The sequence below is a fragment of the Micromys minutus genome (assembly GCF_963924665.1).
Source record: "Micromys minutus genome assembly, chromosome: 27".
In the NCBI taxonomy this organism is placed as follows: Eukaryota; Metazoa; Chordata; class Mammalia; order Rodentia; family Muridae; genus Micromys; species Micromys minutus.
The window spans coordinates 40,923,512-40,939,549 of NC_137962.1; the positions used below are offsets into that span (position 1 = coordinate 40,923,512).

At 42.2% G+C, this 16,038-nt stretch overlaps 1 protein-coding gene across 22 annotated transcripts in view; it reads left to right on the forward strand.

Annotated features, from left to right (window-relative positions):
• The window catches only part of RBFOX2 (RNA binding fox-1 homolog 2), a 229,559-nt gene that overhangs the window by 199,873 nt on the left and 13,648 nt on the right, over positions 1–16,038 (forward strand). For 5 of the 22 annotated variants that reach the window (XM_080939856.1, XM_080939870.1, XM_080939864.1 and 2 more), the window contains 5 exons: positions 3,116–3,208; positions 5,837–5,897; positions 9,025–9,078; positions 9,194–9,286; positions 10,436–10,580. In XM_080939856.1, coding sequence (XP_080795982.1) covers positions 3,116–3,208; positions 5,837–5,897; positions 9,025–9,078; positions 9,194–9,286; positions 10,436–10,580 — 446 coding nt within the window. Of the gene's footprint in view, positions 1–3,115; positions 3,209–5,836; positions 5,898–9,024; positions 9,079–9,193; positions 9,287–10,435; positions 10,581–13,969; positions 14,010–16,038 lie in introns of all 22 variants that reach the window. The other 17 variants (XM_080939874.1, XM_080939868.1, XM_080939872.1 and 14 more) reach the window with 6 other exon arrangements.

Sequence of the window (16,038 nt, forward strand, 5' to 3'; positions counted from 1 at the left end):
TTTTTGAAGTTGCTGTTACTGGATTCTAGAGTCTGGCCTCTTGTGTTCCTTTCCTTTATAAATACTTGGGGATTACACCGATCCTGCCTGGATAGTCAGATTTATCTCCATACCTCAGTTAATCTAATCATATCACAGAATCCCTTTTGCCTTGCAAGATAACATATTCTATGGCTTCAGGGATTAAGACATGAGGAACTTGGGGATGATGAACATTACAAAGGATCTGTTTATCTTCAAAGAATGACATCTTACCTCTTTTTCCTACCAGAGAGCACCAACCATCAAGCAAGTCTTCTTTCTCCTCTCACCAGGGAAGGCTTGCTGGAAAGACTGGCTTAGTTTGATTTGATATCTGTGGTCTCTTGATTAGCATCTCACCATCTTAGAATATAAAGCACTTTAATATAGACAGTTGAAAATGCAGTTCTTCCCTCAAATAGTCATTATTGGGAAAACCTAACATAGATAATTAATGTTAAACTTCGTCATTTGCAGGTCAGGAATTGTCAGTCCTATGATACCAGGTCTGTTCTTTTGACTGTTACTATGATGCTGGTGTCTCTCTCACACATCCCAAAAGAGAAGATGTCTGACATTTCTCAGTTGGATTTGGAAAAGAAATGAGAACTCGCAGAATAATGTCACTTAATAAATAGAGTCCACACCATAGACTGGCAAAGATTGAGTTTTGATTTCCTTAGCACTCATTGAATGTCAGAAGGTATTTCCCTCTCATCCAAAATCCTCTCCTTCCCTTTGCCCTTGCTGCCCTGTTCCCCATGGCTGTACTAGGACAAGTATTTACAGTTTGTGTGCTGGTGAGCGGCTCATAGAGGCAGTCACGGTACAAAAACCAAGTGTGCATTCTCACATAAACTTTAGAGTCAGTTTATAATTCGCTAGTTTAACCAAAGACATAAGAGTTATGACTGGGAATCAGTTGGAATGTAGTTCATAATTTCTCTTGGGTTGATGTGAAAACTTGGATATAGAGCTGGAGATATGGGTTAGCAGGTTATAGGTGTGTGTGACTTTTGCACAGAGCCCTAAGTTTGGTTCCCAGAACTCAAGTCAAACAACTCATACCCTCCTGTAAGCCCAGCTCCAGGGGACCTGATGCCTCAGGCCTTCTCAGGCACCTGCACCTAATTGGCACAGAAACACAGTTAAAAGTAAAACCCTCCAAACTCACCCTCACTCTGCCTGACCTTTCTTAAAACCCACCTACCTTGCCTACCAGTTGGTAGATTCTCGAGTAAAAGAACTGGCTTCTTGTCCTCAGAGTCTGTTTCAGATAAAAGAAAGACACTGGCATCCTTCATAACCTGCCTTATCCAAGTCGCTACAACATGTTCATATTAAATTTATTTCTGTAAATACTTTGCTATTACTGTTTTCAACCAGTGTATACATTGTGTAGGAGAGTGCTAAAAACAGTTACCCTAATGCTCCACACAGTAAACATTCATTTGTCTTGTCAACACAGCATGCCCTCCTGTGGTGTTTGTAGTGGTACACAGGTGTGGGCAGAAATAATCCATTAGAATCTCTGGGACACCACCAACCCACAAGACCAGTTAGACTTTGGAGGGATCCTCACATCCTTGATTTTGTAAAAGTTTGTTTTTTGTCATTGCCGTTGTTTGTTTATTTGTTTTTGTTTGGTTGGTTTGGTTTGGATTGATTTTAGGTTGTTTGAGACAGGGTTTCTCTGTATAGTCCTGGCTCTCCTGGAACTCGCTCTGTAATCAGGCTGGCCTCAGACTCAGAGATCTGCCTGTCTCTGTCTCCCTAGAGCTGGGATTAGAGGAGTACACCACCATTTTGGCTCTGTAAAATCTGTTTAAGATGGGGTTTTATATATGGAGGCATGCCTGTGCTGTTAGCCTTCAGTGACTTCTGAGAAGCCTGAGAGGTTTCCCTTTGCAGGTATGAATGACATAGAGAAATGACATGAGGTCACAGTTGTGGGGAGTGGGCAGTGCCAGTGTGCCTGTGGTGAAGCTGGTGGGCACTTGAGGTAGTTGTGTGTCGTCATGCCGCAGTCACATGGTGAGCTGCCCCTGGCCTTGTTGTTTGTATGCTCTCTTTGTATCCGACACAGGGCACGTTATACTAATCCTGACCCACACGACAGCTGCCACGTTACCTCCACCATGGCGTCTTCCGTATCAACAGTGAACAGCCATTGTTACTAACATTCCTCACTCTGATGCCTGTTCACTGACTATTCCTGCTTTTCCTCATGGGGAAAATCACTAATTTGCCTTTAACAGCAAAGATGGACATCAGCAGATGCACCATGTAGATAGTTTTCTGAAATTCAGCCATACACACAGTTTCCAAGTGCCACTCTGATCATTTAAAGTTGTTGCTGAAGAAAAACCCTAGCTGTCCATTCCCAGTGGTAGCTATGCTTCCTTGCACAGCTGTTACCCAGAGAACTCGACCTCACTGCTGTCTTCGGTTATTCTACTCACTAAAGACACAGGTAAAGCAGGACTGAAGCCAGCAACCTTGAATGTGAGTTTTTACACAGCAGTTAGTGGACAAGTGTAGATTTCAGGGTCAGAGAGTCAGTTGAGAGAAAAACAGGATGGAGGAAGATGGCTCCATTTGTAAGGTGCTTCCCTTGCAAGCATGATGACCTGAGTTTGCTCCTCAGCACTCACGTTTTATAGAGCTGGCTCATTGGCGCAGTTGTGAAGACTGCCTGTCTCTGCCCTGCCCGCCACCTGCACCAGTGCACACGTGCACACAATTATAATAGTTTTATGGGCTGGATATGTTGTTTATGTTCACATTTTTGGTTGAATAGTTTGACCCGAGTAACTTCCTACCTTAATCTTGGTCTGGCCTCACGTACTTTATATTTTATTTTATTGTTATTGCAGTTAATTAAGTTACTGTTATTATTACAGTTCTTTATCCTTTTATTGGGTTTAAATTTCCCTTTACAAAATATGCATGGATCAAAACTGTGCCTTTGGAAGAGATTGCTGGTGTTAGTTGTGCTGACGTCACTTCATACTGTGATGTTTTCTGTTTACCAAAAGATGAGTATTTCAATATAACGATGTGCATGTTTTCCCCCTTCTCCCGCTGCATGCAGGGATTCGGGTTCGTAACTTTCGAGAATAGTGCTGATGCAGACAGGGCCAGGGAGAAATTGCACGGCACCGTGGTAGAGGGCCGTAAAATCGAGGTGCATGTCTTCAATAATTCAATTTCTCGTTTTTATTTTTCTTTCTCTTTGTGTACTGCCTCACTTCACCTTTGGACCCCTGTCCTGTTCGTGTGTGTGCTTTGTGTACACTCCTGTCTGTATGCATTCCATGTGTGCACTCCTGTCTGTGTCTGTCTTCACTTCCTTGCACTACACTATAAAAGTAACGATCTGTCAGCTTCTCCCCTGCTCTTGGTTGTCCGAGGGTTAATTTGGAGGGTGGGGACGTGTGCTTACCTGTTTTTGACTGACCTTTCTCCCTCTTCCAAAATGTTCATCCTTCTGCTCTCTTGAGTTTTTTTCCTTTGCTTCAGTTTGCAAGACTCTGAATTCCTATAATGAGGCCTAAGCAAAACTAACTTCAAAACGTCTAAAAACTATTTGCTCTAGCACTGTGTCTTGGAGGCCAGTTCCCCTCCAAGTGCATTTGATACGTGTGGATAGATGATTATAGAGGTTGGGGGTGCAGAATCTAAAATTCCGGTAGTTTTAAATTTTACTTAATACTGAGAATTTCAAGGCTTGACTCCAAAGTTGACAAATAGCAGTCTCAACAGAGGGTTCAGGGGCAGCTGGTGGCATTGATGGACAGATGTGATTGTGAAGTCAGCCCTGGGCTCACCAGCGTAGAGTGACTAACAGATTGAAGGTTAACTGGCTCCTCTCCCCTTTCCCAGTTTTTTAAAGTTTTAAATATAAAGCCACCATGTGAGTAAGATGTCTGCATATTTTGCTTTTTTCCCCTTTCCAATGGTTTAGCATTTAGGGCCCTTCACTTGCCTCACTCTTTCCATGGTAACTATACACAATGCTGGCGATGGTGCCCGTTGGCGGTAAGTGAATTGAAAGTGCTAGAGAAGAAGCTTTAAAATGTAATCACAAAACAATTATGAGAGAAAAGTCCATCTGCCATCTCACATTAACACTACCAGATGTGGTTTGACTTGCTTCTCTCCCTTCCTGCCCCTTTTATTTTCACTGCTGTGGGGTGATGTCGCCTGGACTTTGGATGTACATCCTGTCTTGTAGCAGTCTGAGCTGTTTGGTTACTGACTTCATGGTGATTTTTCCCCTTGCGCATCTTACTCAGAGTTACTGAACTCCAGTTTGGCTGGTCTTATTAGTGCACTCCGCCCCTTCCTAAGTCCCTGTGCAGCTCTTTCCTGCCAACACCCTCACGCTCTCTCCTATTCTCCCCGACCACTCTGCTCAGTTTCCCTGACTTCCCATTTCTGCCCCTTCCTTTCTTCTTCCCTGTCCCTCTCTGTCTGGAGCTGTGGGTGTCTCTTGCTGACTGGTAGTGTCTGCTTGGTTCTGGCTGGTTTTCCTTTGAATTGCTTGGTGGCTTTCTGCTCTAGCAGCTGGTTCAAGCCCTTGCTCCATTCCAACCTTGCTGCTCACTTTCCCTCTTCTTTCAGAGTTGTTTCTTTCTTTTCTTTGTGTGTGTTAACTGCATGCTCTCAACCTCATCGTTGTTGTCTCCCATTCTTTCTTTGTAACTGTGAAATGTTTACATTATCTGGTGGTCAAATGAGAGTAAATGGAGTTTCAAGCTGTCTTCATACAGAAGGGGGAGAAGGTCATAAAATATCAGACATTTTTAAATTCCACTTTTACCCAAAACTGGTCTTCTTAACATAAATGTATATTCCTAGAGGCAAAGTAAGCTGACCTTGGTGGCACAAACCTATAATCTAAGCATTCAGGAGGTAGGAGGAGCACAGATCTGAGGCCAGCCTCGCTGCATAGCAAACTTCACTTAGTCTGAGCTTCCTAATGAGACTTTGTTTTAAAATTTAAAAAAAAATTTTTTTTAAATGAGACACATTTGTATTTCATAAGCTCCAAGCTCAAGGCGAGCCGCAGTTGAGTTAGGATGGAGCTCTGAAGTTGGTCCTGAGGCCACCCAAAGCATCCTGACTTCTGCTCCTCCTCTCCCCTCCCCTTACATTGGCATGAAGAAAGCCTCATACATGCTTTTTTATGGGGTAGAGGGCCACAGGACAGGAGGCCTAAGCAATCACTTCACTACTGAGCACCGGTGCCAAAGGCCCTCAGAAACTTTACTTTAAACAAGTAGTCCACATGATCTAGAGAATTCGGGAAGGTCCTGCAGACCGCCACCCTGGGAATCTTTAGTTCCTCTATATTTACTAATCCCATCTAGTTAAAAAAAAAAAAAAAGTAGAACATCAGGACAGGATATGACATCAGCATCATGGCTCAGATGGCCAGCCTCTGTTTTATTAACAAGCTTCAAAGTTCTTTTGTAGAAATATTTGTTCCCTATTTCTTTTTTTCCAAATTGTTCTCAGTAAAGAGACATCTTAAGGCTGTCCAGAGAACTTGTAACTGCATGGTTTCTCTGCAGTGCTGAGGTAGAACAGCCACAGCTTTCTATTTGGAGACCAAGAAACTACATTTTACTCTTGTTAGCCTCATTTAATAAACACATTAAAATTCTATGAATATTTTATGATGCTATGTTAATTATCTAAATGCTATCAGAAATTTATTTTTTAAATTATGTACTGTGTTACTGGATGAGCAGTGTAATGTTCCCTAATGTGTTTCTCCCTGCCCCTCTTGTCTGCTCATTATTTTTAGGTGAATAATGCTACGGCACGGGTCATGACCAACAAGAAGATGGTCACACCATATGCAAATGGTGAGGAGTTACAAGCGGCCTTGGGGAACCTTTGTTCTTATGTAGATATATGAGATTTTCATGACTTTCTAGGACCATCAGCTCAATTCGAATTTGGCCTCTTAGAAAATGTTTTATCTTTACAGATTCAGTTCTTTTTTTTTTTTTTTTTTTCTTAGAATTAGGCTAAGCATTTAATTTACAAAGGTGTTTTGTTCTCGTTAACTTTCATCTTCTACACAGTGCATGCTTTCTGAGGAAGCTACCTGCTAGAGCAGATTAGGTAGCCCATGAGCACCCTCCTCAGTCTCTGTAGCTCCTTGTAACATAGGGATTGCTCACATAGCCCTGGAGACCCAGGTGTGTTCTCCTACTGATTCCTCTTCTTGCGAGTATAATCTGGATTAGAGGGAATGAAAAACCTGGCATCTTTCATAATTCTAGATTCCTAGATTTCCCTAAGACCTGCCAGTAATGGCCATGGGGCTTTAGGGTATAGCTTTTTATTCTGAGAGGACAAGTTATATAGTGAGGTTCATAAACATTGTAAGAATGGAATTTTCAATGATTGGCTAGAAAAAGTAGCTCCTCAGGGAAAAAACACTAACCCATGCAAGCCTAAAATCTTGAGTTAAGTAACTGGAACCTATGTGAAAAGCCATGTGTGGTGGTCCACATCTGTAATCTCCTGTCTGGTGGTCCACCTGTAATCTCCTGTCTGGTGGTCCACCTGTAATCTCCTGTCTGGTGGTCCACATCTGTAATCTCCTGTCTGGTGGTCCATATCTGTAATCTCCTGTCTGGTGGTCCACATCTGTAATCTCCTGTCTGGTGGTCCACATCTGTAATCTCCTGTCTGGTGGTCCATATCTGTAATCTCCTGTCTGGTGGTCCACATCTGTAATCCCATGTCTGGTGGTCCACATCTATAATCCAAGCACTTTAGGCAAAAGTTAGGACTAGCTATCCTGAAATATGCCATACAGTAGCAAAAACAAGGTCCTTGCTTCAGCAACAGGGAGGGAGAGGACTGACTTCAAGAAGTTGTCTTCTCATTTCCACTGCCCTCCATAGCATATCTACACCCATACTCAACACACAGAATAAGTTTAAATTGTTTTATAAAATGCAGAATTTAGTGTTGAAGTAACAACTCAGGACCCAAGATCAGTTCCCAGCACTCATGTCAGGTAGCTCTGAACTTCCTGTAACTCTAGCTCTGGGGAATGGGTGTATGCACAAGTGCACACGCGTGAGCATTTTATTCATCCTGGAAGGTGCATGTGTGTAAGTCGGAGGACACCTCAACCTGCATAAGTCTGTTCTCTCCTTTCACCTTATGGGTCCCCGGCATCAGACAACCTGGTAGTAAATGCTTTTACCCACTGGGCCATTCTGTTGGCCCTCATCAGCATTTTTATCAGAATAGGGATTGGCTTGAGAGTGAGTTATTTAAACCAGATAATGGTGGCTTACACCTGTAACCTTGGCACTAGGAAGGCTAAGACAGAAGGACAATGAGTTCCAGGGCACATAGCCTGGACCACATAGGGCCCATAAGTAATTCAGACACTTAGCTCCAAGCCTGATGACCTGAATTCTTCTCTCATACCCACATGGTGAAAGGAGAAAACCAGCTTCTGTGTATTGTCCTCACACTAATACATGTGCGCAAGCACACACACACACTTGAGGGACAGACAGCCAGACAGAGAGAATGAGAGAATGAATGTAAAAAAGGAAGGAAAGTCTGTAATTCCGGTTCCGGTTACTGAACTCAAGATTTCAGAAAGAAAAACTGGTGCTAGGGAGAGAAATCAATATTGATGAAGAGCTAGCCCCTCCAGAAAACTGAATGGCAGGGTGTGTTGCTTCTTGTATATAAAAGTCAGTAGCTACTTCTTGAAGTTCTTATGTAGAGTTCTGCTCACTACTAGAGGGGTAGCATGCATTGCTTGCTTACAAACAAAATACTTGGCATATTCCTATAAGTATATAAAGAAATAAAATGTTCAAGCTGAGCAGTGTGGTGCACACCTTTAATCGAAGTACTCAGGAGAGGAAGTAGGACACCCAGGGCTACACAGAGAAGCTGTGTCTCCAAAAAAAAAAAAAAAAAAAAAAAAAAAAACATAAAATCTTCCAACTTAGTATTTAGAAACAACATTTCTAAATCTTGAACTTAAATGTTTGACATCTAGCCTGGTATCCTTGAGTCTTGAGTAACATGTTCATTAAAATGTTAATTATAAATTGAAACCTGAAGCCATGCACCGAAGATGGGAATGGACTTCACATTTCATGACTGCCTGTCTTTTCTTCTCCACTTGGAGAACCCCATGTTTACTATGAAAAGAGATTTCCATTCACCCACAAAGCTTGTGTGATAAAACCAAATGTGCCATCAAATTTCAGGTTTGGGGTTTGGAGGTATTTTGATTTTTGTAGTCCCTCCCCACACACACACACACACACACACACACACACACACACACACACACTTGCACACTTGTTTTTGAGACAGGGTTTTTTGTGTAACAGCCCTGGCTGTCCTGGAACCACTTTGTAGACCAAATTGGCCTCAAACTCAGAGAGATCCGCCAGCTCTGCCTTCTGGGTGCTGGGATTAAAGGTGTGTGTGTGTGTGTGTGTGCCACTGCACCTAGCTCCAGGTCAGGTTTTCATTCCATCTGAGCATGCCTTAAGTGTCTAGTGTAAAGTACTGTGAAGAGAGCGTGTAAGGAAGTGTGTTACCATTTGGTACCAAATGATAGGTATTCAGATTTCTTTCCTCTTCTAAGCTTAGAACAGGGCATCTGGGTACAGTTCTGAGCACAGTCTGTCAAACTCTACACTGTATTTCTGGTTCCCCTTCTTTACACTCCCTCTCCATTTTCCTCTCTCCCTCCCTCCATCCATCCATCTTGTTTTTCTGTTCTAGTTACAGTCTGATGCTGTGACAAAATAGACAAAAAGCAACTTTGGGGTCACAGCTTTATCATTAAGGGAAGTTAGGGAAACTTTCAAGCAGAACCTGTAGAGGGTGCTGCTTAAAGATGATACCATTGTTTTTTCCTGTAAACTCTGACCAGAGGTGCTGGAAGCCATCTTGACCTGCAGAGTTCACTCCTGTCCTCTTCTGTTTCAGGCTGGAAGTTAAGCCCAGTGGTTGGAGCTGTGTATGGCCCAGAGTTATATGCAGGTATAGTGCACCGCTTCCCTGTCTGCTACTTAAAGGCGTCTGTGGTTTCTCATTTGGCTATGTCTTTGTAACTTTTTGTGGTTTTTGTTTTTTGTTTTGTTTTTAATGCACTTAGCATCCAGCTTTCAGGCTGATGTGTCCCTAGGCAATGAGGCGGCTGTGCCCTTATCAGGAAGAGGAGGTATCAACACTTACATTCCCCTAATCAGTAAGTAGCCTATACTGACCTGCCATGGGTGTTCTGACTGTTGCCGCATGTGCTAGTTTGGTCTGTTTCTGTTCTAGCATAATTCAGAACTGATAGAACAGAACCGTTCTTGAGAGAGTAGTAGGGCACAGTGCCCTGTTTTGTGTAACTCACACTAGAAGCGTCTATAAAACAGAAATCAACGGAAAGTGTACAGGTGAACATATAAATATTGTACCTGTGTGTGAGCATAAGGATCACAGGGAATGAGAAGATAAGAGCATGTCTAGCCTGCAGTACTCAAGCCTGCTCATCCCGCCCACTCTCCAGTGTCAGTGACAGCCACTTTCTCACTACCTCTAAAGTCACTTCTACCCAGGCTCATTTCCCCTGGTGAGGGTGTAACTAAACCAGATTCCAAAGAGCAGGATGTTTGTACATGGCTTCCAGAGCAAGAAGCACTTAGAGCCAGCTTCTGTCTGTCTTGCTAAAGGATGCAGGGCTACTGAGGAAGTTAAACTATTTTAGAGACATAAGCAATGGCAGTGTACACCTTTAATCCCAGCACTGAGGAGGCAGGGGCAGGAGGATCTCTGTGAGTTTAAGGCCAGCCTGGTCTACAGAACTACTTCCAGGACAGCTAGGGTTACACAGAGAAACCTTGTCTTTAAAACTCCTGTTTATCTATATTAAAGAAATTAAATTAGCAAATAAATTCTCTAAAAATTGTTGTATGCCTTGGAGGTTAGTACCATTAAAAATATAAAGACGTTTTCATTTGATGAATAATTACCACATAACAACAGAAATGAAATTAATAGTTGGCCCGTTAAAGAATTTATATTAACCTGATTTAAATCACCAAAAGAAGCTAAAACTTGTGCATCTTATTATGAAATGAGTTTCTTATCAGTTCTCATAATGACTGGAAAAACCTGGAAGAAACAGTAAACTCAAGATCTGTGATAAGCAAGGCTTAGAGTCATGGTTTGGCCATCCCGTATCTCCATTTCTTCCCCAAGGCCCCAGAGTCACTAGAGTGCTTTAATTAATTAGTGTGCTTCTTTTCAGGGAAGGGTTGGTGCCTGTCTTTCTACCACTTTCATAATTGAATCCCAGTCTAGCTTTGTACCATCCTGAATGCAAGTTGAAATTTCTGTCATATTTTGGGTCTCCCTTTAGTTCCTGGCTTCCCTTACCCAACTGCAGCCACCACAGCAGCCGCTTTCAGAGGAGCTCATCTGAGGGGCAGAGGGCGGACAGTTTATGGCGCAGTCCGAGCGGTACCTCCAACAGCCATCCCCGCCTATCCAGGGTAAGCATTAGATTCCAAAATCATCATTCTAAAATAAGCAGTTGGATACAAACAGAAGGGACAAAAGAGTGCTCTGGCCCTCCCTGATTTCTAGGATGTTGCTTGGCAGCATTTAGATGCTATGTGAATATTTGCAAATTAATGGGACTAAGGGCAAGAACCAAAATACAGAATTTTGACCAAGGATCAATTCATTATACAAACCCTCATTTTGGCCACCGTAAGCCTTCGTGGCGATGGCTTCAGACAGTGGCCAGAGCCGTCTTGTGTTTGCTAGCAGTGTGTTGGCATGGAGTTCACTCAGCAGCGCACGAGTGTGGATTAACACTACTACAGAGAACTGAGGAGGGAGCTGGAGGTCATAGTGGCAGACTGTCTGCTGTACTCACCTGTCTCACTGCCCCATGCTGGGGCCGAGGCCAGCACATGTGCCCACCCCATGGCTTCACTGCCTGGGTAGTGAGCAGCAAAGCTAGTTACCCACAATGGATTTGCTTTCTTCATAGGAAACATTAAAAGAGGTGAATTCAAAGACAAACCAAAGTCCAATTGAACTAAGGAAGAGAGGGAGAGGTAGGGATCGGCTGCAGCTGGCTTCTAAGATGGCAGCAGCTGACAAAGCTGAGCATCCCTTGCCTTCAGTTTGGAGTGGAGGGTGTCTCATGCAGTGGAAAGATTCCATAGCAACAAACAAATCCTTTGATTTTCAGTGGGGAGAAGGAGGGAAGATGGCAGATTGGCTTTTCATTGTTTACCTGTGTCAGCCTGACGTATGTTTTTATATGAAGTGAACTTCTCTAAGTCAGTAGTACCAAGAACTTTCTCAAAAGAGTTGACATTTCTCTTCATCTTTTCTCTGCCTGTGACAGGTGGTTTTTTTTGTTGTTGATTTTTGTTTTTGTTTTTCCTGTATTGTAAAGAAATATAAATAGCTACAGAAAAACCACTTAGTTGCTTTATAGTTAAAATTAACGGAAGAGAGGATGTCCCTTTCTGATAGCAAAATTGGCTTCACCAGGAGGTATACTAATTTAACATTCATTCATTCATAGACCAATGGACATACCATTAGGAGTCCTCCATGCCACAGAATTAAAGCATTTTTATTAGACAAGGCAAGTATGCATGCTGAAGTGGGCAGACTCCAAGACACTGCAAGGGAACTGCTTCAGAAAATAACTTTCATTTGCAATTTATAGATAATTAAATCCCATGCATTCCATCATCTCCATCTTCTGCCATGACTTGCTTTTAATTTTATCCTTTTTTTGTCTCAACTTGACCTTTGACCTTCAACCTCTGACATCTCTTACAAAAGTAAAGTTGCAGCTTTGTTTCATTAAATATTTAAGTGAAACATGAAAGTGACTCTTCTACAAGCTTAGCACACTAGGAAAACTGCTCATGACGTACCTCCCATTTCCACCCAAAAGCATTGATTGTCACATATGCAAGAAGAGAATGCACAGAGAGACACGCGGAGCTTCCTGTTTTGTAACTTCTGAGCTACTTCACAGCCCATTCTCTCCTATGTCAGATATATATATATATATATTTGCTTAATCGTGTCTTTTATGTCTGATCATATCAGTCCAACACGAATTTCCTGTGTATTCTTTTTTTTTTATTAACTAAACCACCTGTTTACATGGAAGATGGCAAGGATTAAGTCCAGTGTTTCCTGGGGAACGGCCTAGAATGGCTCTCAGAATTGCTTGTGGGCCTCTGTGCTCTTATGACATTGGGTACAGGGATTATCAGAATTCTTGTAAAGTCCCATGAATATTCACAATGAGTGATTTGCCTTAGGATAAAATACATCCGTGTTTATATCGAAGAAATGTGTTGTAGACATTGATGAAGATTAACTCCCCTCAGCCTCTCTGCTCCCCATTCTTCAGCCTTCTATGCAAATATTCTTCTAGGAAAATGCAGTAGAGAGGCAGATTCATCCCAGTGTCAGACGTTAAGTACATGGAGACTAGTGCAGGTAGAGCCTGCCCACAGACACCAGAAGTCCGTCTGCTTTTCCTCTTGCACAAAAACCGAGGTCTAGTGTTAGGTGCGTTGTAAGGTGTGACCTTGTAACTTTTAGGTATAAGACTTAGCAGCCCTACTTGTTAGCTCATTCATTATAGTGGAAGAAAGAAAGTATCCATTTTACTTAGCTAATAAATCAAAACAGAGTTTTAAAAATATATCAAACAGCCAAGTTTGTCCTGGCAAATGTGAAGAAAGTCTTTTCTCTCTACCACTGTTAATGTCTTTTGCTCCCAAAATAATATTTGGGGGGGGGAGAAATATATATATACACACAAGCACTTCATAAGGCTGGAGAAAAGTCTACATGTTAAAAACAATAGCATACTGCTGCTCCAGATCTTTGTTTAAAAAAACTAATAGTGCCTGCTCAGCAAAGCCCATTCCAAACAGGAGAGTGAGCCAGGCCATCAGCTTCCTCAGGTTCACCATCTAAGACAGGCCTAGTTGTGACCAGTCACCAGTTGTGTGTTTCAGAATTCTTTACATATTCTGTTAATTAGGCAAGAACCCTTAAAATCTTCCAGTTGCTCCTTCCCGCTCTGGATTATATTGTTACTATCTGGGATCCCACTGCACCTTTCAATTCTTGGACCAATCACCTTAACCTTGAGCTCATTACCTCTGCTTGTGAAAGCAATGCATTGTGGGTATTTTGGTTGTTTTGTTCTTTTGGTTTTTTTTTTAATTACATTTCTCTGTTTACTTTGGTCAGAATTGATTGACTTGTTTTTCCAAGGTGTTGCATTGGTTCTTAAAAATGCTGAATAATAATACTTTGCATGCTTGTGTGATCAGCCAAATCTTATCGCATGTCTAATGTGCAGGGTAAAAGCAGGTGATGTATGGATAACAGGAAAATCTACACTTTTAAAAACAAAACTAATACTAAACATCATTTGAAACACACTTAGCAAATAGCTTCTATCCTAATGGAATTCACCTTGTTCATTCTCTTCCAGAAGTTAAGCCCACACCATCCCTACCCTTTGTACGCTGTTAAAGAATAGCAAATGTTTAAAAGTACTCCAGATACGAAAGGCGGTCTGTGTAACCCAGCAGATCTCAGACAACTGCATGCGGCCCTGCCAGGAGCACAGCTTCTGTCACTAGTCTGTGTGATCCAGGGTCCAGGTGCTTCATCTAGTTTTACAGACCCTTGTCCCTCCTCACATGTCCTGGAGCCACGGAACACATCCATCTCTGTCACCAGCTTGCCGGGCCCGTGTCCAGGCCACATTCATACATCACCTGCCTGTGTAGCGCATGTGCATGCTGCCGTCCTCAATAACCGGAATGTGTTTCTGTTCTTTTGTTTTTTGTTTTTGTTTTTGTGTGGATTTCTGCAGTGTGGTTTACCAGGACGGATTTTACGGTGCTGACCTCTATGTAAGTACACATACTGGGGCCTTTTTGACCCCATCCCCTGACAAGCCAGCCTTTTTTTTCTGTTTCTTTAGTTTGTTTTGGTTTTTTGTTTGTTTCTTTCTTTTTTAAAAAAAAATATAATTTAATTTTTGTTTTCCTTTTTCCTTGTGGATATATATTTATATATTTATATATTTTAAGAATGCAAGCATGCTTCTCTGCCACTGCGCTTGCCCCTGGGTGCAAAAACTAAGTCTTTGGGTCTTGTGATGGTTGCTGGGGTCATTCTGCTGGACATATTCTTCCCTTCCCTGTGCCCATGGATGCTCCAAGTATCTCGTACCCTGTGAGATGATCAGCAGGTTTAAAGTCGTATTGTTGTCGTATCATCTGCATACATAAATGACAGGACTAGCTTACCTGACACAAGCTCTTTCCCCGTCTCTCTTTTCTCTCCATCCCACACTCTCCTTAAAGTGTCAGGGCTTTGTTTATGAAATGCCAGGAGTCTTTCTGAACTGTGTGCTCTCTAACTTTACGTGACTTGAAGAACATAAGCTTGTGAAAGCGACGTCAGCAATTAATATCATAGTACAGTAGGTATAGAGAGGGTCATGGCACAGTAGGTATAGAGAGGGTGTGCAGTATTTGAGGATCACAGATACTCAGTGTAAGTCTACCTGGAAGTCCACACCAGGGAAAGTGGGGAATGTAGGTAGCACCCTGGACTCTAATGTTCAGTTACCCTGAGGATTTGCCAGTTCCAGCAGGCACACTGACATTTAACCCGCCATCCTTCTAGCTTGAGATAAAGTTCCATGTTCCACTGTTTGTTGGTCACATACCTACTTCAAAGGAACTTAGCTGACATGGGGAAAGCTTTTGAGTTTTAAGGACTATCATTAAGTGCCTTCCAAATAGTCTTTTCCTGAATGCCAGCATAGCCAACTGACTGGAATCATTAAGACAGTTCCATAAAGACTTAGCGGAAGAAGCTGTTCTGAGTCAGTCAGTGTGTCCAGGAGGCACTTTCTCTTCCCTCTCCTCTCTCCCCTCTCCTCTGTCAAGAGGCTGTTGTGCCTCCTTCCTCAGCCACTCGAGACACTGGAGCTGCTTTCTCAGGCCAGCTGAGTCTTCAGAGTGTGCCTATCTTGTAAAGGAACCTTAGGTAGAAATGAGTCATGCCCCCCCCCCTCTTAGATTGTCTGCATAGCGAAGCATGAAGATCCCCTGCTCCATGTCTTTGCTTCTCTTTGTACTTTAATTAAAATCTAACTCTTGCTCAACAAATTGTAAGAAGTAACTTTTCCTCCTGTGTTCACAGTTGAGGACCAGGTAAATCTGGTTTACTGTACAGCACATGCCACATTTCTGGATATGCATATTTATATATGCTATTCTGTGTTCTCATGAAACTCACTTCCATATTTTTGTTTCTGTTCTTGTTTTTATGTAGTATCTTCCTTCCTTGATTTTTTTTTTTTTTTTTTTAAAAGCATATTCTACTTCTATTCCGGTTTTGCCTGCTTTTATCTTAAACCAATCAATAAACATTTGGCTATGGCTCTCCTTATTTTGTATTGTAATATTGTAATAGTATTTTTTTCCTATGCCCATCAAAAGGATTGTTTTATTTTATTTTGTTTTGTTTTTAAGATTTATTTTATATGAGTACATTATAGCTGTCTTCAGACACACCAGAAGAGGGCATCAGATCCCATTACAGATGGTTGTGAGCCACCATGCAGCTGCTGGAAATTGAACTCAGGACCTTTAGAAGAACAGTCAGTGCTCTTAACCACTGAGCCATCTCTCCAGCCCTGTTTTATTTTTTAATCTAAATGAATAATCTACAGAAACTTAAACAAGTAATCCAGTGGCTTAGTCATAATACCCAAAATTCTCAGTGGGCCCTGCCAGCTAGAGCCCTGATGCCTGCTTCCCACATCTCCCTCTCTCCCATCTAAAACAGAGTTGTTGGGAGGACAAAAGTTGGTCACCGGTGCTGAGGCAGTATCTGAGCCCTCAGTGAAAACCAGGACTACAGTGC